At 34.3% G+C, this 22,437-nt stretch overlaps 8 protein-coding genes across 8 annotated transcripts; 4 read left to right on the plus strand and 4 right to left on the minus strand.

The window, feature by feature from the left end:
* Positions 1-277: 277 nt before the first annotated feature.
* Positions 278-1,248, minus strand: BX664DRAFT_195522 (uncharacterized protein). The gene is made up of 3 exons (XM_051540088.1): positions 1,050-1,248; positions 725-941; positions 278-619 (listed from the first exon to the last, which is right to left on the minus strand). Exons 1-3 carry the CDS (start codon positions 1,068-1,070, stop codon positions 405-407), a joined length of 453 nt encoding a protein of 150 aa, XP_051397066.1. The 5' UTR covers positions 1,071-1,248; the 3' UTR covers positions 278-404.
* Positions 1,249-2,616: 1,368 nt separating this feature from the next.
* On the minus strand, positions 2,617-4,789 carry BX664DRAFT_268832 (UNC-like C-terminal-domain-containing protein; the record flags this gene model as incomplete). The annotated part of the gene is made up of 3 exons (XM_051541020.1): positions 2,617-3,152; positions 3,579-3,948; positions 4,073-4,789. 3 exons carry the CDS (start codon positions 4,787-4,789, stop codon positions 2,617-2,619), a joined length of 1,623 nt encoding a protein of 540 aa, XP_051397067.1.
* Positions 4,790-5,273: 484 nt separating this feature from the next.
* BX664DRAFT_340617 (uncharacterized protein) lies at positions 5,274-6,850 on the plus strand. The gene has a single exon (XM_051546852.1). It carries the CDS (start codon positions 5,382-5,384, stop codon positions 6,786-6,788), a length of 1,407 nt encoding a protein of 468 aa, XP_051397068.1. The 5' UTR covers positions 5,274-5,381; the 3' UTR covers positions 6,789-6,850.
* Positions 6,851-7,153: 303 nt separating this feature from the next.
* Positions 7,154-9,950, plus strand: BX664DRAFT_285606 (ribonucleoside-diphosphate reductase large chain). Its single transcript, XM_051541677.1, has 4 exons — positions 7,154-7,281; positions 7,348-7,379; positions 7,447-7,521; positions 7,630-9,950. The coding sequence occupies exons 1-4, from the start codon at positions 7,257-7,259 to the stop codon at positions 9,868-9,870; spliced, it is 2,373 nt and encodes a 790-aa protein (XP_051397069.1). The 5' UTR covers positions 7,154-7,256; the 3' UTR covers positions 9,871-9,950.
* A 356-nt stretch (positions 9,951-10,306) lies between these two features.
* Positions 10,307-14,600, minus strand: BX664DRAFT_268350 (uncharacterized protein; the record flags this gene model as incomplete). The annotated part of the gene is made up of 12 exons (XM_051540995.1): positions 10,307-10,535; positions 10,598-10,813; positions 10,892-11,034; positions 11,107-11,751; positions 11,836-12,264; positions 12,357-13,068; positions 13,139-13,257; positions 13,323-13,440; positions 13,510-13,794; positions 13,864-14,053; positions 14,174-14,276; positions 14,406-14,600. 12 exons carry the CDS (start codon positions 14,598-14,600, stop codon positions 10,307-10,309), a joined length of 3,384 nt encoding a protein of 1,127 aa, XP_051397070.1.
* Positions 14,601-16,039: 1,439 nt separating this feature from the next.
* On the plus strand, positions 16,040-17,361 carry BX664DRAFT_269071 (glucosamine-6-phosphate isomerase; the record flags this gene model as incomplete). The annotated part of the gene is made up of 5 exons (XM_051541034.1): positions 16,040-16,088; positions 16,254-16,776; positions 16,840-16,891; positions 16,975-17,100; positions 17,242-17,361. 5 exons carry the CDS (start codon positions 16,040-16,042, stop codon positions 17,359-17,361), a joined length of 870 nt encoding a protein of 289 aa, XP_051397071.1.
* A 776-nt stretch (positions 17,362-18,137) lies between these two features.
* Positions 18,138-19,935, plus strand: BX664DRAFT_268967 (uncharacterized protein; the record flags this gene model as incomplete). Its single annotated transcript, XM_051541030.1, has 4 exons — positions 18,138-18,562; positions 18,805-18,916; positions 18,994-19,445; positions 19,524-19,935. The coding sequence occupies 4 exons, from the start codon at positions 18,138-18,140 to the stop codon at positions 19,933-19,935; spliced, it is 1,401 nt and encodes a 466-aa protein (XP_051397072.1).
* A 409-nt stretch (positions 19,936-20,344) lies between these two features.
* On the minus strand, positions 20,345-22,267 carry BX664DRAFT_340624 (Endonuclease/exonuclease/phosphatase). The gene is made up of 6 exons (XM_051546853.1): positions 22,056-22,267; positions 21,853-21,915; positions 21,696-21,762; positions 21,566-21,614; positions 21,077-21,450; positions 20,345-21,004 (listed from the first exon to the last, which is right to left on the minus strand). Exons 1-6 carry the CDS (start codon positions 22,248-22,250, stop codon positions 20,463-20,465), a joined length of 1,290 nt encoding a protein of 429 aa, XP_051397073.1. The 5' UTR covers positions 22,251-22,267; the 3' UTR covers positions 20,345-20,462.
* Between the last annotated feature and the right edge of the window lie 170 nt (positions 22,268-22,437).

Raw genomic sequence — 22,437 nt, forward strand, 5'->3', positions numbered from 1 at the left:
AGTGAACCATTGTCCAAAAGAGAAGTCAGTAGATGGTGATAATGGTATGGACATACTCTTTCTTTTTCGTTATTGTTAGTAAATTTGTATATAAAAGAAAAAAAAACAAAAGAAAAAGAATCGTGTGAGGAAAAAAAAGACAAACATAAATCAAGAAAACAAAAAAAAAGGAGCAGGTGATTCGCCAAAAGGTTGATTTTTTCAATCACCGTCGCTTATATGTTCTCCATGCATGATATAGACATCAACACTTGCATACATCAACTATCCAATCGAATCCAATGAAACTATTTTTCTTTTTTATTGTATTTATATAACAAAGAGAAAAAGAATGAATGAAATATCATATAAAACTACAACTACAACTATGAATTAATGTCTGCAGTAATAAATCAAGTATCATATCATACTGATTTCTTTACTTGAGTATTAATTGATTGTCCGTTAACATTGTCGTCATCATCCATTTCATCATCGTCCATTGATACCACGAATGCATTTGATGTCTTGTTTGATACAGTCTGCAAATCACCAAAACCATCACTGTCGTCATTGTCATCCGGCCTATTACTGGTCTTGATATTAGTTGTTATGACTGGGTTGTGCCTTTGAGCATATACTAATAGTAATATATATATATATATATAAATTAAGTCAATGCATTTACCCATTTGTGTATATAATATATAATAGATATATATATATATATAATTTGTTCTTTTACCTTGTTCGTCATCTTCCATATCGTCTTGGTCTTCAAAATCATTTAATAAGCCTTGTCGTGACTCTTCATCTTCTAGCTCATCCCTTTCAGTCCATTGTTGTGCTCGGTTGCCACTGCTTCGTAACATCATTGGGAAGCTGTACTTATTAGGTACTAGTCGGTTTGCTTTTCGAAGACAGAAGCATAACCCAATGCCTAGAATAATCACCAAAGTATACTATGCAGAATATTCATCATGAGAGAAAAGACAAAAACAAACAAAAAAAAAAAAAAAAAAAGAAAAGGAAGAGGAAGTCTTTTTTTTTTGGTCATTTTGTTTACTTACAACAACTATAACAGTAGGCATATCATATGAACTTGGTCGATGACCTACAGGTGGAGTTGGCTGTACTTGTCCTAATTATTACAATTGTATTTAACGGATAGTCAATAAAGTGCAAGAAGAAACTGAAAAAATGGCATCATTATATGTCATTATAATTTTTTTTTGCAGCTTACTGTTTTCCATTTGGGTAATAGATAAGTTGTGACAAAGTAATGATAAAAGTGAAAAAAAAAGGTGTCGAAGGAAAGAGATATACTAAAAAAAAAAAGTACAAAGTATGTTTGAAACGCCGCGACCTTGATCTTTTTTGAGTCGTTTTTATTAGCGTGTATGGTAAAAACAAAACAACAATAATTAATCAGTCATGCAACTAATATACTATTCAAAAAAAAAAAAAAAAAAAAAAAACTATATAATCCTAAATAAATATTCCATCACAAAGGGTATCATTTGTTTTGAGTCAATGAGGAGGAGATAGCTTGTTCGTTTGGTTGTTGTTGCCGTAGACGTTCAGATGGGTTGTCAAATACCAAAGATGACTCTGTTAATGGTGATCGAATAGATTTGGATCCTATACTTTCGTTTTCAAGTCCACTATTTTCAATATTCGTATTGTGAGGTCGTAAACGCCCATCCCGCTTCCTGTTATCATCATCATCTATATCCTTATCCTGTATCGTATGCTGCTGTACTTGGCGCTGTTGGTAATAGCCGGTATTATTTTCATTCATTTTTCCATTAGAATCATCTTGTTCTGTGTTGACTTTCGCATCTATTGTATCTGTACACTTCGTGATATCTTGTAATGAAATAGACCGCTGGGGTTTTGACGTCGTTTGTCGATCCTCCGCAAGTAATGGTGTAGCCAATGTAGTTGTTGCTAATGGAACAGTTGATGATAAAGATCCTGGTTGCTCTGATTGCTGCGTTGAAGATGGTGGAGGCTGAGAGGTAGATTGTGATATATGTTTGGGTAACAAGTCAGTTTGTTGAGCAAGATGAAGTTTCAGTGCATCTAAAGAAGCTGCTTTTCTACCATCCATATCTAGTTTGATTTTAGTGGGCAATGATAATGATAAACTTGATGAGTCTAATTTTTTTCTTGTCATGGCCGCGACAGATGCTGCAGTTGATAATGATGTCGAAGAAGAAGATGATGATTGGCCATCCCGACGATGACTACTGGTCTGATATCGCTTTGATCCATAATTTCCATCCACTGAAGATTTTGTCGTTGTTGCATCTGATTCACGCCGTTTTCGTTCTTCTGCTTGAGCAATCATGATAGGTGATAACGTGCTGAGTGTACCTCGAGAAAGAGCCAAGAAGACAAAGAGAGTAATGATCACAGCCAACTGCGCCATTGATACCCGTTTTTCAAAGGAGATCTATCACAAGTTCAAGTATCAATAGAAAAAAAAAAAAAAGAGATGAGTATATAAGTCATATTGTTGTTTTCTTAAATATATACCTGATCCGTCAAAATACTGATTTTAGCTGTCATATCACGCATATCTGATTCCATTTGATGCTTCAATTCTTCGTAAGATTGCTCGTAACGTCTTTTCTATATATATAAAAAAAATGGGTTGAGTGAATCTATTTTTAAATTTGATAATATTGTTCTTACCATTCCATCAATTCGATTACTAGCTGTTTCATTCAATCGATCCAAAACATAAATAAGTTGATCTTGATGTCTTTTTTCCATTTCAGTAAATACATCATTGAGCATATTGTTTTGTTCATCCATGTAGCGTTGTGATAGTGTGGCATTGGCTTCCAAAGCATTTAAGCGTTTCATGATGATCTTGTATATAGATTCTTGAGTAGATGGTTCTTTGTTGTGTATATTGGGGACGTTTTTGGGTCGGTTGTCATCCATGTTGTTGATGCTGGTTGCTGTTGCTGTTACGGTAGATGGGGATACTATTGAAGGATAGATGGTATTTGCACCATTTTTTTGATCTGTTGAATTGCTGATATTGTCAGGTAACATACGAGTATCATTTGAGAAAGAGGGTATAGCGTCTGTCACATCCGTTGTTGGTAGTATCGTTGTCGTTGTTGTTGCTGTTGTTGCTGTTATTGTTGTTCCATCGTCTTCTTGTTGTTTGGATTCTAAATGGTCGTCATTCAAAGAGGAGTTGTTGGATAAAGTTTGGTTGCTGTCATGTGATACCGTAATATGATCAATAACATTGTTTATTTTAGTCGTAGTATCATCCATCGTGCCAGGGTCATGCCATACAGGAGTTGATGTCGTTGTTGATGTAACATGTGATTCCATTTCTTTATCATTTTCCAAGTCAAATCCATTCGTAGTATTATGGTGATCTTTGTTTTCAAAGAGATCATTGTTGTTTGTGGTTGTTGTATTGGAATTAGATCGTTCAGTCTCTGTTGTCCTGTTGTTATCGTTTTCTGGTTGATTCATATCGTTTAATTCTGCTATTTGTTGTTGTGATTTCTTGTTTGTGTCGTCCACTGGCTCAGTGACTATAATTGATTCCATTGTCATTTCTGAACTATGTATATCGCCATCCACTGATAATGCAGTTGTTATATTCTTGTCGTTGGTCCCATTGTCTTCGGTATCAACATCATCATCGAAATCCATATCTTCTTTGGAAGGAAACCATTCAGAAGTGTTGGTAACAATTTGAGGATGAATAATATCTTCGCGTACGTCTGCTGGCCATAGATGTTGATCACTGACACTTTCGATTTCTCCATTACCAAATAATCCTTGACTTTCCACAGCATTATAGTATTCCATCATCGGCATTCCATGGACACGCACCAAAGATAAAGGACAGTAGTATTCATTACCATAGTGCGTCAAGAATTCAATCTTCATATATTCGAACCATCCAATACTATCTTGTACTTTAAATACCTTTTTTTTTTTTAAAAAAAAATAAAGAAGATATTGTTAATCTCTTGTTTTGATAACCATCATTTGATAGAGAACTCTACCTCGTCTTCTTTTTTTTTTTTTTTTGTTTTTTCTAAGAGTATACCTGTAAATCACGAGTATTTCTAGCTTGCCATTGACCTAATAACTGCCAATCCTTGGTGGGATAAGTATTGGAAACATAGACACGGAAATCCTTAAAAGTACTTGAGAAGAATTCAAAGTTGGCCAAAACAATTGTATCAATCAGGATTTCTTCACAGAGATTGATGATGACGAACTTATCTGCTGAGCATTTGTTCAAAAGATATTGATCCTTAGATTCAAATAAGATAGATTGTGCACCTCTGGCTTCCTTGTTCACATCACGCACAGTGGCAGCACAGATAGTCCAGGCATAGTTGAATCGTTCCTTGAGAGATTTGAGAGGTACCTTGGCAAATTGTTTCTTGTTAGATTGTTGTTGATCTTGTTGTCGTTTCTGAGGTGCAATATATTCCCCTTCTTCGTACGTATTTTCTGCAGTCGAAACAGGTCCATTGGGATCTCCATTATCGAATACTGATCCAACATCATCGGAAAAACCACCATCCACGCTATCAATCATTTCTTGTCCTCGATTTGGTGCGCCACGTGTCGATTTTCTTTTGGGTTTTTTATTGTTATCATTCGTTTCTTCACTATGTCGTATTTGTTTTTTCCATTCTTCAAACGACGGAATGGTGACTCTTCTATTTCCATTTGAAGATCCTGTTTGGGAAGAAGAAGGAATAGTTGTCGTCGTGGTTGTACGTACATTTATTGTTGGTCCATGAAATGACATTGTTGATAAAGGAGATTGTTCATCATACTGATGGTGTTGATATTCATGATCTACAGCTATAATAACTGAATCCAAGAGTTCATTTTTTGATATACTAACCAAGTCGAGATCGGATACTTGTGGGAAGAGTATGGAAGATTGATCTGTTGGTACAACCATTGCAGGACAAGTTGTTATAAAGGGGTTTAATTGATTGATACATTGTAGTTGTGTTGAGAGTGTTACACATGACTTGAAAAAGATAAAAATATATAAAACCACAATGAATTTCCAATACATCAATAGAAGGTTTGGTAAAGTATAGTAACAAAAGTCATAAAAAAAAAGAAAAAACTGGAAGGAAAAGGGAAGAAAAAAAAAAAAAAAAAGGCCAATGAATAATTTCCATTGCAATTCATCCAATAACCCCAAGACTGGATTTAAACTTTTTTTTTTGACCTTTTGAACGTCAGACTAAAATTTCTGTTTTTCTTTTTTTTTTTTTTTTTTTTTCCTCTCTCTTCTTCCTTCTTTGTTTCTTTCTTATATCACACATTTTGTGCCTTTATTTTTTTTTTTCCTTTCTTTTTTGACAATATTGTTAAAGTTATAGATGGATCAAACTACTCTTGCACAAAATGGATGGGGTGCTCCTATACCCGAAAGTGTACAAAGTCGATCAAGTGAACAAGACGAAGATGACTATTCTTCTGAAGGATCCTATGGTTCAGACGAAAGTGATGACGACGACTATCTTCCATTACAAATGAATAGTTGGGGTGCTCAACCTACTGGTTCTGAAGCTGAAGAAGACGTGATCCGTATGCCAAATTGGAACGATAGACCTGCCGAAGGACCTGCAGTAATGACTTTTGAAGCTAGCGACTGGCGAAAACTTTTGGATCCTAATGTAGTGGTTGCAAAAAATGGTCTTGGCTCTGGAAATCTACATCGAAAAGGTGCCAATTATAAACCTGTGGACGAACAACAAATCTTGAACCAACGACTAAAAATCGGTCCTCCTATTGGTGGTGGCAAGAAGAAAAGGGGTGGTAAGAAGAAAAAGGCTTCCAGTGCTCCTCCTCCTCCAGCATTTCCCAATGACATTGCTCTTCGACCTACTGGTAAACCATTAACTGCACCACGACGACCTCCTATTACGAATTCTGCCTGGGGTTCATCCGAGTTACAATCAACACCATTCTGGGAACAAGGTGGCTCCGGTGCTTCCAAGTATGCACCAAAACCTTCGACACCTCAAGCACCTTCTCAACAACAACAACAACAACGACAAATCACTACTCCTGGAGGTCGACCACCACCTTCAAAACCAATTTCACGATGGGGTACTCAACCTTTGCAAGAAAATCCTGTGGTACCTCCTCAGAAACAACAAATGCAACCATCACAACCTACGACACCAGTCTCCAAATGGGCATCTCAACCTCTTCAAGAAAATCCTGTAGTACCTGCTCAAAAACAACCATCACAACCAGTCTCCAAATGGGCTTCTCAACCTCTTCAAGAAAATCCACCAGCTCCTCAAACTCAATCATCACAACAAGTCTCCAAGTGGGCTTCTCAACCTCTTCAAGAAAATCCACCAGCTCCTCAAACTCAATCATCATCAACTTCACTTTTTTCTTCTCGTGGTGGAACTGCCGCTTCCAAATATGCTATTCCATCTCCTGCTTCTGCTCCAGCTCCAGCTCCAGCTCCAGCTCCCATTGCTACTCCAGCTCCATCATCAACAACGGTTCATGGTACCATCTCACTATCTGATCCTGAACCTGTCAAGCCTGTTGTCAAAGCTCTTTTCCAACTCAACATTGAATTACATCCTGGTGTTAGTGCGATTCTTCCAGTTTATGAAACCAATGATTATAGAATATTAGTACGTGAATTTGGTGCAAAACATCATCTCACTATCACTCCTGAAGCTGAAAAGTCCTTTGCACAAAAAATTGAACAAATGATGGCGATTATACGACAACAACAACAACAACAACAACAACTATAATGATGATGATGATAGTTTAGTTTAGTTTTTATATCTTCTTTGTTTCATGATTTAATAAAAAGCAATTTTATATGTATATTGGGAAAAAAAGAGAAAGAAATCGTTGAATAGGAGGTATTGATGATATGTTCGTGTCGTGTTTATCGTGTTCTTTTTTTTTTTTTAATAATTAATAATGAATGAGTGATGCGCAGTCTTGTTTTTATCGCACCTTGAAAAAATTCGCGTCGTCGCGTAAGAGGAATTTTTTATAAAAATCAATTTTTTTTTCTTTTTTTTTTTTTTCCTTTCCTTTTACTATTTTATTCTATCTTTTTTTGATTTCTTTATATCTTTTTTTTTTTTTTTTTTTTTTTTTTTTTTTTGGAGCAGTGTATTTATTCATTCTTCTTTTTTTACTGTTACTCTGTTTTATATCCCACTGGTTCTGTTTCACATTATTTTATACACTTCTTTCTCTTCTTTACCATGCCTATGTTTGTCTATAAAAGAGGTATGTAAAATATCTTTTGGTTGATTATTCACAATATCGCTAATTTGCTTTCTTTATTTATCATAGACGGTCGACAAGAACAAGTCGCTTTTGATAAGGTAAAAATAAGTTCATTTGACATAACTTTTATACTAATTAACAAATTCCATTACTTTTCATGTTTAGATCACTGCAAGAATCAACAAACTTTGCTATGGATTGGATACCAACTTTGTTGATCCTGTGGCCATTACTCAAAAGGTAAATCATTCAAGAATAAGCAAATAATAATAATAAAAAAAATACTGGTTTCATTGATTCGTCTTTTTTTTTTTTTTTTTTTTTTTTTTTTTTTTTTTTTAATATTAGGTCATTTCTGGTGTCTATCAAGGTGTCACTACTGTTGAACTGGATAACCTTGCTGCTGAAACTGCTGCTTATATGACTACAACTCATCCTGATTATGCTATCTTGGCTGCTCGAATCGCTGTTTCCAATTTACACAAGGAAACCAAGAAGGTCTTTTCTCAAGTGGTCGAAGATCTCTATACCTATGTGAATCCCAAAACTAATAAATTATCTCCTATGATTTCCGAAAAGACATATCAAATTGTTATGAAGAATGCTGACCGTCTAAACTCTGCTATTATCTACGATCGTGATTTTGGTTATAACTTTTTTGGCTTCAAGACTCTGGAACGTTCTTACCTTTTGAAAATCAATGGCAAAGTGGCTGAACGTCCTCAACATTTGATTATGCGTGTCGCTGTTGGCATCCATGGCGAAGATATCGATTCTGCTATCGAAACCTACAACTTGATGTCCGAAAAATACTTTACTCATGCTAGTCCTACCTTATTCAATGCTGGTACTCCTCGTCCACAAATGTCCTCATGTTTCTTGCTCACCATGAAGGAAGATTCTATTGAAGGTATTTATGAAACTCTCAAGGTTTGTGCTCAAATTTCCAAAACTGCTGGTGGTATTGGTCTTAACATTCACAACATCCGTGCAACTGATTCTTACATTGCTGGTACAAATGGTTATTCCAATGGTATTCTCCCTATGCTTCGTGTGTTCAATAATACTGCTCGTTATGTCGATCAAGGTGGTAATAAACGTCCTGGTGCCTTTGCCATGTATCTTGAACCTTGGCATCCTGATATCTTTACCTTTCTGGATCTTCGTAAGAATGTTGGAAAGGATGAAATTCGTGCTCGTGATCTCTTTTATGCTCTCTGGATTCCCGATCTTTTTATGAAGCGTGTGGAAGAAAATGGTGATTGGTCATTATTTTGTCCTAGTGAAGCTCCTGGCTTGCAAGATGTCTGGGGTGAAGAATTCGAAGCTCTTTATGCAAAATATGAAAGTGAAGGTCGTGCTCGTCGTACATTGAAGGCACAAAAATTATGGTATGCTATTTTGGAAGCTCAAACGGAAACTGGTAACCCCTTCATGCTTTACAAGGATGCTTGCAATCGTAAGTCAAATCAGCAAAATTTGGGAACAATCAAATGCAGCAATCTCTGTACCGAAATTGTGGAATATTCAAGTCCTGATGAAGTAGCCGTATGCAATCTAGCCAGTATTGCTTTACCTTCATTTGTGGTAAACCGTGAATATTATGATTTCAAGAAATTACACCAAGTTACCAAGGTAATTGCCAAGAACTTGAACAAAATCATTGATATCAACTATTATCCTGTGGTGGAAGCTGAGCGATCCAACAAACGTCATCGTCCTATTGGTTTGGGTGTACAAGGTTTGGCGGATACATTTATGCTGATGCGTTATCCTTTTGAATCAGATGAGGCCAAGAAACTTAATAAACAAATCTTTGAAACGATCTACTATGCTGCTTTAGAAGCATCTATGGAATTGGCTCAAGTAGAAGGTCCTTATGAAACTTATGAAGGAAGTCCAGTGTCTAAGGGTCAATTGCAATACGATATGTGGGGAGTGACACCTTCGTCTTTATGGGATTGGGCAGCTTTGAAGGAAAAAATTAGTCAACATGGTATTCGAAATTCTTTATTGGTGGCCCCCATGCCAACAGCATCTACATCTCAAATTCTAGGTTTCAACGAATGTTTTGAACCATACACATCCAATTTATACACTCGTCGAGTACTTGCTGGTGAATTCCAAATTGTAAATCCTTGGTTATTGAAGGATCTAGTAGAACTCGGTATTTGGGACGAAGAAGTTAAGAATCAAATCATGTCAGATAGTGGCTCGGTACAAAACATCCACAAGATTCCTACTCATCTCAAGGCAATGTACAAAACAGTATGGGAAATTTCGCAACGAACTTTGATTGATATGGCGGCAGATCGTGGTGCTTTCATTGATCAAAGTCAAAGTTTGAATGTATTTATTGGTGAACCTAACTTTGGCAAATTGACAAGTATGCACTTTTATGGTTGGAAGAAGGGACTCAAGACTGGTATGTATTATCTCCGTACTCGACCTGCTGTGGATGCCATCAAATTTACTGTCGATCAACTTTCTCTCAAAGATTACAAAGCTCTCAAACAAAGGGAAGAAAACGAAGCTGATATGGTTTGTTCTTTGGATAACAAGGATGCTTGTATCAGTTGTAGTGGATAGATAGATCATAATAGTATATTTCCCTTTCTCTTCATCTTTTATTGTTTTGATTATTACTTTTTTTTTTTGTTTATACATATATATTATCATCATTACTCTTTTCTTTTTTTTTTTTTTTTATCATACATCTTGTTCCAAGGACTTTCCCCCCCCCCCTTCTCTCTTCATTGTATATCTTTTTTTATAATTTTTTTTTTTAAATTTATATTCTTTCATTCAATAAATACTTTTATTCATCATTCATACGTTATCATTACATAAAATACAAGTGGCAGAGTTTATATGGATTGATAAAAAGTCCATAGTTTTTATTTCCGTACACTATATATACAATAAAGCAAAACTACAACAAAAAGAAATAGATGATGGTAAAAAAAAAAAAAAGATGATAAATGGAAATAGATAATAGAAGTGGTAATATAAAGAAGTATAAGATCTATCCTGAGGGCTTTTGTTGGGTGGTATCGTACATTCTAATAAGTTTGCCTTGATCCGTATCGTTTTGTGAGAAAGCATAACCTCTGGATTGTTTAAGTCGTTGTACATGGCGTACTTTGTTGACAGCTGTCCGAAACCGATCCATTCTAGGTCGATAATCTGGCAAGTTGAGTTTTTGAATTTCTTGAACATAATGATAACTTTTGGCCCTATACATTCGCTTGTAACTATAAAATAGAGAGTATCTTTTTAGTTACATTACAAAAAAAAAAAAAATAAAATCACTTACTATTTCCAAAGATAATCACGTAAAACACAAATCAATGGAATCAAAAGAAAAAATAACCAATAATTGATATTTCCCCATAAGGCAGGTACAATCCCATGATATTCAAAAAAGATACCAAATGGTAATAAAGGTCCAATATACGATACCACAGGAAGGAAAATAAACCAAATAACCATTGATCCTGGAATAGCTATCCATGTCCATTTTGTCCAAACACTAGTTTATCATCCAAAAAAAAAAAAAAATCCATTCATTCATCCTATCATTTTTCCCCATTTTAAAAATATCACTTACTCTGTAATCAAAGCAGCTTTCCATAATAAAGTGGCCAATGTTGAACTGAATATAGTTGTTCCCACCCACCATTGTCCACCAGCATAACCAGCTACAAATACCTGATCATTATTGAAGGCAGCCATTCCAAAGAAAAAGAGAACCTAATAACAAAAAAAAAGAGGATAACTACCAGATTTTTTTTTTTTTTTTTTTTTTTTAAAAAACAACTTTACCGCCGAGTGGTAGACAGCATTCAAGATCCAACCCCAAAATCGTTTTTGATTAAAGAATTCATTGGCTTGACCAAGAGAGTACATTTGAGGGTATTTGGCCAACAACCGAGCAGAAGTGAATTGATCAAAGATGCCTATGGCCAAGGGAGGCAAGATGGTAAAAAGCACATTGAAGCAAGACATGGTCCAAGATTCGTAAAGGGTTTGACCTGAGAAACCATTGAAGATGGCATACCAAAACTGTGTCAGATACAGGGTCACATTCTTGTAAAAATAAAAAAAGATCATTTTGGATAGTCGTTGATATGCCCATGCACCATGGACCAAAAGTAGTTTTTTGAGAAACCGGAATTGTGAAATGGCAAAATCTGCACTGCGCGCAGCCTGAAGTCCTTCCACACCACTGATACCCACACCCACATGTGCTGCCTGGATCATTGATACATCGTTCGCCCCATCACCAATCGCAAGTAGGATAGATTTTGTGTACTTTTTCACCAGTTTGACCACAAGTGCTTTCTGTAACGGAGACACTCGGCAACAGATCACCGCTTTACACTGGATTGCAATGTCGTAGAAAGTCTTTTCCAAATCCTTTTCCAATGCATATGTCAACGCCTTGCCATCAATGATCAATGCCATAGGCTAAACAAAGGGAATTGGTTAAATGAATGAAACAATAAAGATAAATTAAATTTCAGTCTTTTTTTTTTTTTTTTTTTAACTTACTTCTTGATGGTGATTTGATTTCTGAGTCTCTAATTCCACCTTTTTCTGTTCCAAGATATTTCTAGTGGTAGCATGATCATCAGCTGAACATACCATCAAATCCATTTCTTCAGATAGTAACTTGCAACTGAATCCAATATTAATGGCTGTTTCTTGACGGTCACCCGTGAGTACCCAGACCTTGATCCCAGCTTCTTGTAAGGTGTGGATGGTATCAGGAACACCTTCTTGTAATTTATCTTCAATGGCTGTTGCACCTACCAGTGACATGTTTTGTTCGATCATTTCTGCCGCATTATCCAATGCTTCAGCTCGATTGGTCAATGTAGTTGCTGCTTTTTCGTAAATCTGCGCCCATTGTGTATATTCATCCTTGTTGATTTCCCTCATTGCATAACAAAGTGTTCGTAATCCTTCAGAAGCAAAATCCTAGTTTATTCCAAACCAAAAAAAAAAAAGTCAGTAAAATATCATAATTGTTTTTTTTTTTTTTTTTTTTTTTTTTTTTTGAAGGGTCTTACCTCCAAATGGGATAATGTTGAATTGACATATGGATTGTTCAAAGCTAAGCGTTCCATAATCATTGTATCTGCACCTTTGCAATAGAGTTTGATTCGACCTTGAGGATCCTTGAGTACCACGGACATACGTTTTCTTGTTGAATTGAAATCACATACGTTGAGGATTTGATATTCATGTTCCACACCACCAATAGTGCAATGAATGGAATGAGGTCGTCGTGCATAAAAGTGGTATCCAAATAAAGTACTAGCACCTTTAACAAGAGCGGCTTCATCAGGAGAGGATGCTTGATAGATGATTTCTTCTTTTGTTGCTACCTTGTTCATTTCGGGAATCACAGTATGACAAGTCATCAATGCTGTCAGAAAATCATGAATTACTGGTGCTTGAGGAGCTGTTCGTAAATGACCTTCCATTTCTTTGAATGAGTATTGTGCATTGCTGTCATTATATTCTGAAGTAGGTCGCCTGTCTGGGTCGGGTTGATTTGCATAAGTAAGTCCTGCTATTGAACATTCTCTGAATTCCATTTCATTGCATGTGAGTGTACCAGTCTTATCTGAGAATATATATTCGATTTGACCAAGTTCTTCAATCAAGCTGCTACTGCGTGCTACAGCTGGTGTATTCGTCTTTTCATGATAAATATCCAAATCATTATCTATCATCGTTGATTGTACAAATTTGACGATTTCCATGGTGACCATCAAACTAAATTGATAAAATAGATGAGTTGATTTATTTGAATTTGTTTGATTCATTTTTTTTTTTTTTTTACTACCTTATAGGAATAAAACTATTGAATAAGATCATAAATGTCAAGATAGTAAACCCAAATTCACTTGCCTTGTTCAACGTATCAGGAATTTCTACATAATCCAATTTTCGACCAAGTTTATTCTATAAATAAAAAGAAAAATATCTAGTGAATGATAAAAAAAAAAAAGATCTTATTTAATCCTTACCATAGTCACATAATTTCCAACAGAGCACAGAATACTCATGAGAACAAGCATAGTGAAGAGATACAAAATATTTCGATTGGTAATATGAGTGACATTGGAAGCTTTTGTTGGTTTTTTGCTGGAATAGAAAATAAGACAAGAATGAATACTTTCTTTTTTTTTTTTGATTTTATCACATGTATTTTACCTTGAGTTTAACATCAACTTTGTTTCATGACCAGTAAATATCACTAATCCATAGATCCAACTTGTATTTCTTAACTGAGCACCACGTAAGAGAAGTTTGCTAGGATCCAAAGGAAAATCCTTTTCTTTGCCATTATCTAAAGTTAAAGTAAGAGTACCATCATAATTGTAAAGTCGATTGTTGGGATGTTCAGATTGTATGACACCAGAGAATTCAAGTAATGATTTTGGAGAAATGAACTTTGCTGTTTCAGGTAAAGCTTGTTTGATTTTAAGATTGACTTCACTAAAAAAAAAAAAAAAAAAAAAAAAAATTAGAGTCCAACTTGTTTTAGTAATATATATATAAAGTTACCCATCCAAATTGCTTGTTTCAATATAACAAAGTCCTTCAGGTTCAGAACTACTGATAAGAATCAAATCTGCTGGGAAAAAATCACCACTTTCCACACGACAAATATCACCTACTTTGACATCACTCCATCTTTTTTCCACAAATCGATCACCCTCATGTACTTTGCATTTTCGTCCATTCAATTCATGATCTGATTTGTGCACACCCTAAAAAAAAAGATAAAATACCAAAAAAAAAAAAAAAAGAAGAAAGGGGATATTAGATAGAAACAGGAGAAGGAAAAGGGGGTGAAAGGGGATTTATTTTCTACTTGCATAATCTTCCAAGATTTCTTTGATTGCAGTGATAAATAAAACAATCACCAATGGTACTAGTGTTGTCCAACGAGAAGTAGGTGAGATATTTGGAATTTGCTATTTTTAATCATAAAAAAAAAAAAGAGATCAATCAGTATATATATATAAACAGTAACACGTAAAAACGATACCCATCACCCCTTTTTTTTTATGGTTTTCATCATCCTTGTCATCATCCCTTATTACCTGAACTCCCGATATAAATAAAAAGAAAAGATTCGCAGATTTGCTGAATTCCACCGAGAAGAATTTAGGTAAAAATGTCAAGATATTATATTTAGCAGTAGAAACACTGTTGTGTAAAAAAGGTGGTTGTTGTTGAGGCGATTTTTTATGAATATAAATATGTCGTGGTGAAGAGTCATTTGTATTTCGTCGCATCCATTGTTGATAAAATGAGTATCGAGAAGAAGTTGTTTTTTGAACTTGTGAAGTTGAATGAGTATTATCAATGATCGTTTTATCGTCATCATAAGAAGGTTGACTATCGTGTTTATTGCGACTAAAAGATCGTTCTAACATTTCTGTAGATTCATTTTCATATTCAAATAGATGAGTTTGGTGAGTAGGTAAAAGTGAGAATGAAGAGTGATGAATATCAAGTGGCGTTTGATAGACGGGCTGTAGACCACTTAAAGGTTGTTCTTCTCCTAAGTAAAGAATGAGGGTTACCCCTATTAGTAATGTAATGACTTTATTTATCATGAGATGTACTTTACGAGTTCCGTGTACCGTATGAAGATTAATATCTTCGTTTTGTGAAGATACCATGGTATATATGTATATTTTTTTTTTTTTAAAAAAAAAGGAAAGAGGGTACAGAATGAACTCACTGAGCCAAGTTGAAAAGATGACGGGAAATATATGAAATCAAGAATACAAAATAATTGCACGTATAAAGGAGAAATAAGGGAGAGGAGGGGGGATAGGTGGAGGATTAAGTTAGGAAAGAGGGTATATAAAGAGAGAGAAGAAGAAGAAGAAAAAAAAAAAAAAAAGAAAGAGTAAAAAAAAAAAGGACTTTTTTCATTTTTGCGCGGTCCAGACAAAATAAAATTGCCAGTGTTACACTGATATTACAGTCTAAAAAAAATCACAGTTTGATTTTGAAAAATCAAAAAATGATATCAACAGCTAAGGAGGGGTATGTAACAATACAATAAAAAAAAGGATCTACCTTGTTGATCTAAAACTCAAAGCGGTGTTTCAAACATTGATCATTATCCTATGCATTAAAAAGAGTTTCCCCTTCGTTTTATTTTCCTACAACGTACCGGAATGTTTTTTTTCCGGTTGTCTTAATATTTTTTTTTTTTTTTTGCCGCTTCAAGGACCCGTCTCAGTTTAAGGAGTGAGTGTGAAAGAGAAATCATGAGTTTTTTTTTTTATATTGAAGAGCAGCAATCTGATCAAAAACTTGACAGGGTCTTCCAAAATGTTTATGTAATCAGCGAAAGCCAATCATTTTATGCTACTTGATTATGAAATATTTAAATAAAAAAAACAAAAACAAAAAAAAAAACTTATGATAATAATAAATGTATGTGTGGGAATATAAGATTCATAGTGTACTAGAATAAAAATGAACAAAGTCAAAAGTGAAAGAATGACCAGTTTCCTACTATTGATACAGAAAATGAAAAAAAAAGTGACGGAGATGAAAAGATCAGGTTGAGAGAGAAAAAAAGGTATTTCTTTTGGTTTTACATTTTTTTTTCTTTTCTTCCTTCTTTCTTTTTTTTTTTTTTCTTTCTTTCTCCAACTATCTTTTTACCTTTTTTTTTTTATCATTATTATTATTACAATAAACGTACATCACTATGAGACTAATTATTCGTGAAGACCATACTGAAGTGAGCGATTATATCGGTAAGATTATTATTAGTATTATTATTATTTGATTATTATTATTATTATTATTATTTTGTTTTGTTTTTTTTTTTTTTAAAAAAAAAAAAGAAATACGAGGATCAACGAACGAAAAAGAAAAATTAGGCTCATACATCTTTTTTTTTTTTTTTAATTTTTATATAGCCAACTATATCAAAGAACGTATCAATCAATTTAAGCCTACTGAAGAACGACCATTTGTATTGGGATTACCGACTGGATCATCACCTATTGGAGTATATAAAAAACTAGTGGAATTATACAAGACTGGGGAAATCAGTTTTAAACATGTGGTGACATTCAATATGGATGAATATGTAGGATTACCTCGAGATCATCCTGAATCTTATCATTCTTTTATGTGGAAAAATTTATTTATGCATGTGGATATCAAGCCTGATAATGTTCATATCTTGGATGGTAATGCTCCTGATTTGGATGAAGAATGTAAAAAGTATGAAGCTGATATTGCTGCTGTGGGTGGTATTGAATTGTTTTTGGGTGGTATTGGTCCTGATGGTCATATTGCTTTCAATGAACCTGGTTCTTCTTTAACTTCTCGTACTCGTGTCAAGACACTCGCTTATGAAACTATTATTGCCAATGCTCGATTCTTTGATGGTGATGTCAATAAGGTACCCAAATTAGCTTTGACTGTCGGTGTAGCGTAAGTCTATAGATATATATATATGGATGATGATTGTTTGTATTCATACTTAAATTATGATAGTACTGTGATGGATGCCCGAGAAGTAGTAGTGATCATCACTGGTGCTCACAAGGTAATAATAATAATAGTTATAATATATAATATATATGATGACGATGTTATTGACTATATATACTCCTATTTTTTTTTTTTAAGTCTATTGCGTTAGCCAAATGTATTGAAGACGGAGTGAATCATATGGGGACTGTCAGTTCTATCCAACTTCATCCCAAGGGGTTGATTGTTTGTGATGAAGATTCGACCCTTGAACTTCATGTCAAAGTAAGTTACATAAGGGTCTTGGATAGGGAAAAAAAAAAGAAGGGAGGGAAAAGGACGGGACTAGGTGACACTAAGTATCATGTTATTGGTCATCTCCTAATAATATGAATTTCTTTTTTTTTTTTTATTGATTGTAATTAGACAGTGAAATATTTCAAATCCATTGAACATGTTCATCAAGTATTGATTGGTAGTGAAAATCTTGGATTACAAGGTAAACAAATAATAATATTATATGTATATTTAAAAAAAAAAAAATAGATAATAAAAATATAAATTTTTTGTTTCTTTCTTTTAGGTGGAGTCAAAAAATTGAAATCAACTTCTACTAGTAGTAGTAGTAGTCGCCCAAAGACCCCTATGAATGCTCCTCATGAATAAAATAGATTAGATTATAATAAGGATTATTTGTTTTTTTTTTTTTATCAGTTGAACCCTATTTTGTAGTTATCCCTTATACTTTTTGTCACATCCTATTTGTTACATAATAAAAAAAAATGATTATTTTTTTCTCACACACAAAAAAATAGAAACATTACGTTTCAATATGACAGGGTTTCTCTTAATTGTATACAAATCTATATCTATCTTTTGCCACAATGAAATGTAGGACAAAAAGGGACCCTATTGATTACTCAACCTGTTTCTGGTTACTTTGTACTACTATTTTTCTCTCATCCTACTCATCTGACAAATCAGTGGCTTTCTTCTCCTCTTCCTCCTCTTCCTCCTCCTATATATATATATTGATTGATTTTTTGTATCATTCTTACTATTATAGAATAAATTGAAAAAGTCCGTTCTTCAAATAATATAAAAATCATCCTTTTTCTTGTTCTCCACTTTTCCAATTTTTTTTTTTGTTCTTTTTATATATATATATATATATATATATATTCTTTCTTTTCTTTTCTTTCCTTTCCTTTATTTTTGTTTTTCTCACCCAAGTTTATTACGTAAAGTTAACACACACATACACACTCTTTTTTTCTTTACTTCCTTTATTCTTTTATTTATTTATTTATTCTTCTCCCATCATGTCATCATTGGATGCCATCAAGTCAAGTTTCAATCTCACCAAAGATCAGTTTCAGGCCATTGTTAATGGATTCAAACAAGAATATGAACAGGGTCTCAATACTGCTGAAGCCAAAGGGTTGGCTACTATGATTCCTTCTTATGTCACACGATTACCAACTGGACAAGAAAAAGGTACGTTTTTAGCATTGGATATAGGTGGAAGTACTTTACGTGTATGTGCTGTTGAACTTTTGGGTCAAGGTCAAGTCAAGGTCAATGAAGTCAAAAGATCTATTCCCATGACAGATCCTCTTCGTACTGGTGAAATTGAACCTTTCTTTGATTGGATGGTGGATACTGTAGATTTATTACTCAAAGAATATCATTTGGATACTACCACTTCAAGTTTATCTATGGGCGTGTCTTGGAGTTTCCCTATTGAGTAAGTCAAAAATGGAAATAAGGGGGGAAGAAAAAAAAGGAAACAATCAGTGTGGAGCAACACAAACAGGGAGAAATAGGTATATTCATTGATGCATGATCTAAATTGGTATATATTATATATGTGTGTGTGTGCGCATGTTTGAAGAGAGGGGTGCATAATGACATTACTGTTTCCTCATAAGACTAATTGACATTACTTTCTTTTTTCTCTCTCTCTCTCTTTTTTTTTCTCTGAAATAGTCAAACCAGTGTATCTGATGGCAAGATTCTTCGTATGGGTAAAGGATTTGACTTGAAAGGAATTGAAGGTCAAGATTTGAAAACGTTATTTATGGAAGCTTTCCAAAGAAAGGTAAGTCTCATTTTTTTTTTTTTGAATGATATAATGAAATATATTAAAAGTCATTTTTTCCTTCCTCCTGGAGTTAGAATGTCAAAGTCAAGGTGACGGCTTTGATCAATGATACTGTTGGTGTCCTTGTGGCTCATGCATATAACGATCCCAAAGCTCGTATTGGATTTATTTATGGAACTGGAACCAATGCTGCTTATCCAGAAAAGGTATCGAAAATGGTGAAATTGAACAAAGATCATTCGCTTTATCAAGATGATGCCGAAATGTTGGTCAATACAGAAATCGATATATTTGGAAGTGATGCTTATTTGCCTTTGAATCGGTTTGATCGTCTATTGGATGCCAATCACAATCAACCTGAATTTCAATTATATGAAAAAATGATGAGTGGTGCTTACTTAGGAGAACTAGTCCGATTGGCTGCTTTGGAATTGGTCAAGGAAAAATATTTATTTGATGGTCATATTCCACTTGAATTCAAGGATATGTATAGTTTTGAATCTTCTCAACTCAGTGATTTGGAAAGGTAAAAAAAAAAAAAAAAAAAAAAAAGTGAAAAACCATTTTAAGTTTTTTTTTTTTTTTTTTTTTTTTCTAAATATAGTCGATCGGCTGATGCATTGGAAGTTCGACTACAGCATTTTGCCTCCATGTTTACTTTTGATACTCCTATTCATTATCAACCTACAGAAAAAGACTTGACAACAATGACTGAATTGTGCAGATCAGTGGCTACCCGTGGCGCGAAATTGGCTGGTGCAGCTTTGGCTTCACTTATTGAACAACAATATGACTTATTTCAAGATCCAAAAGAACCCATTGTGATTGGTATCAATGGATCCACCTTTGAATTGTACCCACAAATGCCTGATAGGATTCTAACATCTTTATCTGATTGGTTTGGTCCCGAAATAACTGATCGTATTCGACTGGAAGTAGCTAGAGATGGTGCTGGAATTGGTGGTGCTCTTATTGCTATGTTATATGCTCATGATGAAGAAGATGATGATTTGTAAGTGGACATATCTTTTTTTTTTTTTTAAAGAAAAACACTTTTTTGACTTTTTTTTTTTTTTTTTTTTTTTTTTTTTTTTACATCCAAGACCGACAACTCGATCACCATCATCTTCAGATTCAAAATCAAAAACAACTGCTGTCAATAAAACTTCAAAACAAGTACATATATCACATCATGATACTACAAAATCAGATGCTCCAACTGGTTGTTTATTTGCTTGGTGGATCCCTTTGAAAAAATGGTTACAGCAATCGTTCTCTTCTCGACATCATTCTCCTACTGGTACTCCTCCTCCCTCGAAAGATATGGAATAGATGACACAAACATACCTCAATCCGATTCCCCTTCTTTTTTTTATCCTTACCCTCTTAAAGTTTTTTTTTTCTTTTTCTTTTTTTTTTTTTGTCATTCAATCATACTTTATTTATTGCTATCATATCTATTTATTTGAAAGTCAATGTATACAAAACAAACAATGATAATAATAATAAAAATCAATTTTGTCTACTATTCTATCTATTCTTTTTAAGGTAATAAGATCTTGGCCACTAGACTAACATGATCACTTCCAAAATGTTCGTTGGGTAAAGCAGGTTGAATCTTGTCCTTGGGTGGCAAAAGCAATACATCCATGATGGTGATATGGGGAGGTATAAAAAGATAATCCAACGTACCCTTGAATACGTGTGCAGCATTTGTATAATCGGGTTCACCCACCCCATAACGATTATGTTCTTCACAATTTGTCTTGATTCCTTCTTGTTCTTGCTGTTGATCCCAGAGTTGTTTGTGTAGACTATAGACACTTTGCATTGCTTCATCCTCCTTGGGTCCAATCATTCTCATTAAATCATCCATATCCATTAATCCATCTTCCTCTAAGGTTGTCTCTGATGCTGCCGAAATAGTCGCATCAATATCATCCTTGCTACTGGGTTGTGGTTCATAATCATGATCATCATCATCAAATGCTCGTTGTGTCGCTTTCAGTACAAATCGATGTTCATCTGTCAGTGCTCGGCCAGTCACGATAGAATAGAAGGGATCACATGGTTGAGTATTGAAGTCTATACATAAAGTTTGGTATGTGTTAAAGTGTTGATTCATTTTTTGTATTATTATATTTTGTAAATTCTTACCACCTAACATAAGAGGCACCCATTCACCCGAGTGGCTGCTTTTGAGTTCCTTTTGCAATGCCATCAAATGATGTCTATAGATCAAGCCTTGACGACATCGTTCATACGAGGATGGAGGTCGCCAATAAAAATGTGTATTGCCCACCACTACTCCCAAAGTAGAAGAATATGTCATTCCATTAGAATCGTCATTCTCGTTTCGGAAAGCCAATGCCAATAGTTGTCCAATATTCCCAGTAATTTGCGTTGGTTTGCTTGATGTATCGGTATCATAGTCTATAGTACGATATGTCATAGGTTTCCATGTTTTGCTTTGATATCCAATCAGGCACCCATGTCGTTTTGTTTCATGTTTGTGGAAGATCGTTTCATATCTTTAAAAAAAAAAAAAAAGACAAACATCAATATAGCTGATCCCATCTTGTTACTCTTCACTCCTATTCTTTTCAAGACATACATATATGACATTCCCCATCGTTTCTAACTTACCCTAACTTCTTCAGCGACTCTTTGTAAAATTCCTCATAGTTATCCACCTCTACCAACAAAAAAAACAAAGTCATATTAGTCAAATATTTATAATGATATTATGCATAATCATCATCCATCCTCTCTTTACCTTGTAAACACATCAAGTCAGGTTGATAAAGTGCTATTTCTTCCATAATCATTCGACGACGAGTTTTCTAAATTTATTATACAACAAATCCAAAAATAAAAAGAGACAGTGAATCAGTTTATCCTATTTTTACTCTCCCTTTTACTTTCCCTCTTACCCATTTGAGCATATCTCCAGCAGTAGGATGAATCCATCTTTGACAGAGTGTTTGTGCCAGAATCTAAAAAAAAAAAAAAAAAAAAAGAACCGGTTATAACATCACAAAAGATAAAAAAAAGAAAAAAGTCAAGCATATCATATAAGAAAGTAATATAGAAAGAATATCAATATGAGGCCTAACTACAAATATGGATCACTTACATTGTAAGACATGATAGTAATGGTAGCACGACCAGAGATAGATCGCGCTGAAGTGGATCGCCACGTACGCTTGAAAGGTGAAGGAGGAGGAGGAGAAGGAGGACCTGATGGATTTTGTTGTTTTTTCAACCTTCTTTTTTCTTCCTTGAGCGCCTTTTTCTCTTGTCGTATCTTTTCAATAGAAGCTGGATCCATGGTATATGTTGAATAGGAGACAAAAAGAGAATGAGAGAGAAAAAAAAAAAAAAAAAAAAAAAGAAAAAGAAAAGGAAATTCTTTTTATTGTTATTCTTCCTTTTGCTGCGGGCTTGTCGTTTTTCATTCCCGAATACCTTTTTAGGTCGTTTTCTGCGGTGCATCCGTAACCTTGTGTGGATATATT

The sequence above is a fragment of the Halteromyces radiatus genome (assembly GCF_025201355.1).
Source record: "Halteromyces radiatus strain CBS 162.75 chromosome Unknown BX664scaffold_8, whole genome shotgun sequence".
NCBI classification, from domain to species: Eukaryota; Fungi; Mucoromycota; class Mucoromycetes; order Mucorales; family Cunninghamellaceae; genus Halteromyces; species Halteromyces radiatus.

Bases quoted from the DNA above. Each gene is read 5' to 3' on its own strand.
- BX664DRAFT_195522 (XM_051540088.1), bottom strand. From the start codon at position 1,070: ATGCCTACTGTTATAGTTGTT. The intron at 942-1,049 runs GTAAGTAAACAA...TATTCTGCATAG, and splicing joins TGCCTACTGTTATAGTTGTT to TATACTTTGGTGATTATTCT. The intron at 620-724 runs GTAAAAGAACAA...TATTACTATTAG, and splicing joins TATGGAAGATGACGAACAAG to TATATGCTCAAAGGCACAAC.
- BX664DRAFT_340617 (XM_051546852.1), top strand. From the start codon at position 5,382: ATGGATCAAACTACTCTTGCACAAAATGGATGGGGTGCTCCTATACCC.
- BX664DRAFT_285606 (XM_051541677.1), top strand. From the start codon at position 7,257: ATGCCTATGTTTGTCTATAAAAGAG. The intron at 7,282-7,347 runs GTATGTAAAATA...TATTTATCATAG, and splicing joins TATGTTTGTCTATAAAAGAG to ACGGTCGACAAGAACAAGTC. The intron at 7,380-7,446 runs GTAAAAATAAGT...TTTCATGTTTAG, and splicing joins AACAAGTCGCTTTTGATAAG to ATCACTGCAAGAATCAACAA.
- BX664DRAFT_340624 (XM_051546853.1), bottom strand. From the start codon at position 22,250: ATGGATCCAGCTTCTATTGAAAAGATACGACAAGAGAAAAAGGCGCTC. The intron at 21,451-21,565 runs GTAAGTTAGAAA...TTTTTTTTAAAG, and splicing joins GAGTCGCTGAAGAAGTTAGG to ATATGAAACGATCTTCCACA. The intron at 21,005-21,076 runs GTAAGAATTTAC...CTTTATGTATAG, and splicing joins GGTGCCTCTTATGTTAGGTG to ACTTCAATACTCAACCATGT.